The 2,165-nt window shown below is 36.0% G+C and overlaps 1 protein-coding gene across 2 annotated transcripts in view; it reads right to left on the bottom strand.

Moving 5' to 3' along the window:
- The window catches only part of LOC107082617 (calcium-activated potassium channel subunit beta-2-like), a 7,957-nt gene that overhangs the window by 2,485 nt on the left and 3,307 nt on the right, over positions 1–2,165 (bottom strand). For both annotated transcript variants that reach the window (XM_015371389.1, XM_015371390.1), the window contains 2 exons: positions 1,287–1,397; positions 994–1,164 (listed from right to left, as the gene is read on the bottom strand). In XM_015371389.1, the coding sequence (XP_015226875.1) occupies positions 994–1,164; positions 1,287–1,345 (230 nt within the window). In that variant the 5' untranslated portion in view covers positions 1,346–1,397. The remainder of the gene's footprint in view (positions 1–993; positions 1,165–1,286; positions 1,398–2,165) is intronic.

Below are 2,165 nucleotides of genomic sequence, written 5' to 3'. Positions count from 1 at the left end.
TAATTTAAAATTTTTATTCCTTATTCCATTTTCATTTTTTTACTTGCATTTTCAAATCCTTTTTTAAAAAGCATTTTCTTTTTGCATTACCCATCCTGCTAACCTTTTCAGGACCTAAACATGAGAGTAGCTTTACTGTTCTCTTAAAATGTATTTTTCCAGTTAATTTATTTCAAATTTGATATTTCAAATGTATTTATTTTTTTTCTCTTTTTTTTTAAATTGTGTTTTTCACTTCCTCCTCTCATCTGAGGGCGGGCTTTCCTCTGGAGTGTGGAGCAAACATGCATTTCTATTGGTCTGCTGAATATTAGCAACATTTTTATTGGTCAAAAAGCCGCGTTAGAATTGGGGCTTGAATAGAAGACAATATGATTTGTAAAACGCAGTTTTAAAAGAATGAACTTAGAAAAACTCATTCTGAAAAACTGAAATTTGGAGAAAAAAAAAAGGAATATGTAATAACAAACTGTAAGAATAACACATTTTTCAAACTGACAATAACATATCATGTTTTCTTGCATCAGTAATGGAAAAAAATGACTTTATACACTTATTTCTGAGAATTTTTGAGTAGATCCAAGACTGTAAGACTTGGTTACATATATACACTTTTTGCAGTATCCCAGTCAGTGGTGTGTTTACTTCTCCCAAGCAGAAGCCTTATTTAACCAACAGATAATCATTTATATGGTAAAGGGGCCTGATTGTGGTATAATCGCTTGTTTCAGCTGCTTGTTCAGATTTCCCTTTTCTATCAAGCAGTATGCATAAAGCAGCAGCCCTATAAAGTCATACATTAATTTACCCACAGGCCATATTATGGATAATTAGGAGCATGCATGATAAAGTCACCCTGCTGTTCTCCACAGATCTTTCCAAGCATCCACATCCTAGTGGATCTTTTTATATATCTGAGTGGATTTTATTTCCAGTGGGAATCTTGCTTTACTAGAAGCAGGTTGAGCAGCACAGCTTCAGACAGGCCATTACCTGTCTGCATAGGAGCGTAGAACTGTGATTCCCAACACAAAGTACATCATGACTGAACACAGGATCATTCCCAGTCCTAGAAATATGGCTCGATCTTCCCCAGGCTTTAGAGCCGTCACCGTTTTCTTCTTGGCCAATACGTCCACATCACGAAATTTCTGGTAAATCGACCTGAAGACAGAATGTCAAACCGCATCAATCTTTGCATCTTTAATTAAATCAATTTTATTTTTAACATCTTTGTAGTTAAAGTTTCTATTTTTATGCTCCGAGATGCTAAAAATATCAGTTACCTGGTCTCGGCCCCTCTTCCTGCTCCTGCAGCATTCCTGGCCCCTGCTACAAAAAACATCTTCCCCGGTGACCTCGGTGCTCTTGTGCTCGCTGAAGCGGAGCGGAAAATGCTGTGAAAATTACAGCTTTTTATGAGCAGCTGTTATGATAAATACTGACTTTTACAACCCAGCCTACAAAATAAGCCAAGGGAATGTCAAATAAGAATTTACCTCTGATGCATTTTTCCTGTGTAACACTATTTTATGACTCGATGGGCCCAGTTCAGTAGAGAATAAAGCTGTTTCTACCAACCCTGCACACAGTCGTTCATTATGATGTACTGGCATAGAATGCGCTCCTCATACAGCCGACTCTACGTAAACATCTCATTTTGAGCATAAAGAAATGCTTTAAAAGGCAAACAAAATGATGGATCGCTACAGATGAAAGGTGTTCATGCTGATGGGTGTGCGGTACACACCATGCCACCAAAGAGCACAGTGAGTACCTGTAGCTCTAATTGACTGATCACAAGGGATGTTAATCACACCTGTGATGCTAATTAATGGACACGCCTTGATTTAACATGTTCCTTTGATCATATTACACTGCAAAAATAATCTAGAAATAAGTAAATAAGTGTTTTTACCCTTAATTTTAGTAGGTAAATAAGATGATTTGCCAAATTAATGAGTATTTTTACTCTTAAAATAAAATTATTAGATAATATGGGCTTGTAATAAGACAATGTAGTTGTTTTTTCTTATTTTAAATGTAAATTGTGTTGTTCCATTGGCAAAGGGTCTCACTTACCTCCTACATCATAGACAAATTACTTATTTACAGAGATGGCAAAAGTACTCACTTTCCGTACTTGAGTAAAAGTACAGATACTT

The sequence above is a fragment of the Cyprinodon variegatus genome, unplaced genomic scaffold (genome assembly GCF_000732505.1).
Source record: "Cyprinodon variegatus isolate N-32 unplaced genomic scaffold, C_variegatus-1.0 Scaffold57, whole genome shotgun sequence".
Lineage (NCBI taxonomy): Eukaryota > Metazoa > Chordata > Actinopteri > Cyprinodontiformes > Cyprinodontidae > Cyprinodon > Cyprinodon variegatus.
The sequence above is the reverse complement of the archived record's forward strand: the minus strand, read 5'-3'. Positions and strand labels throughout refer to the sequence as shown.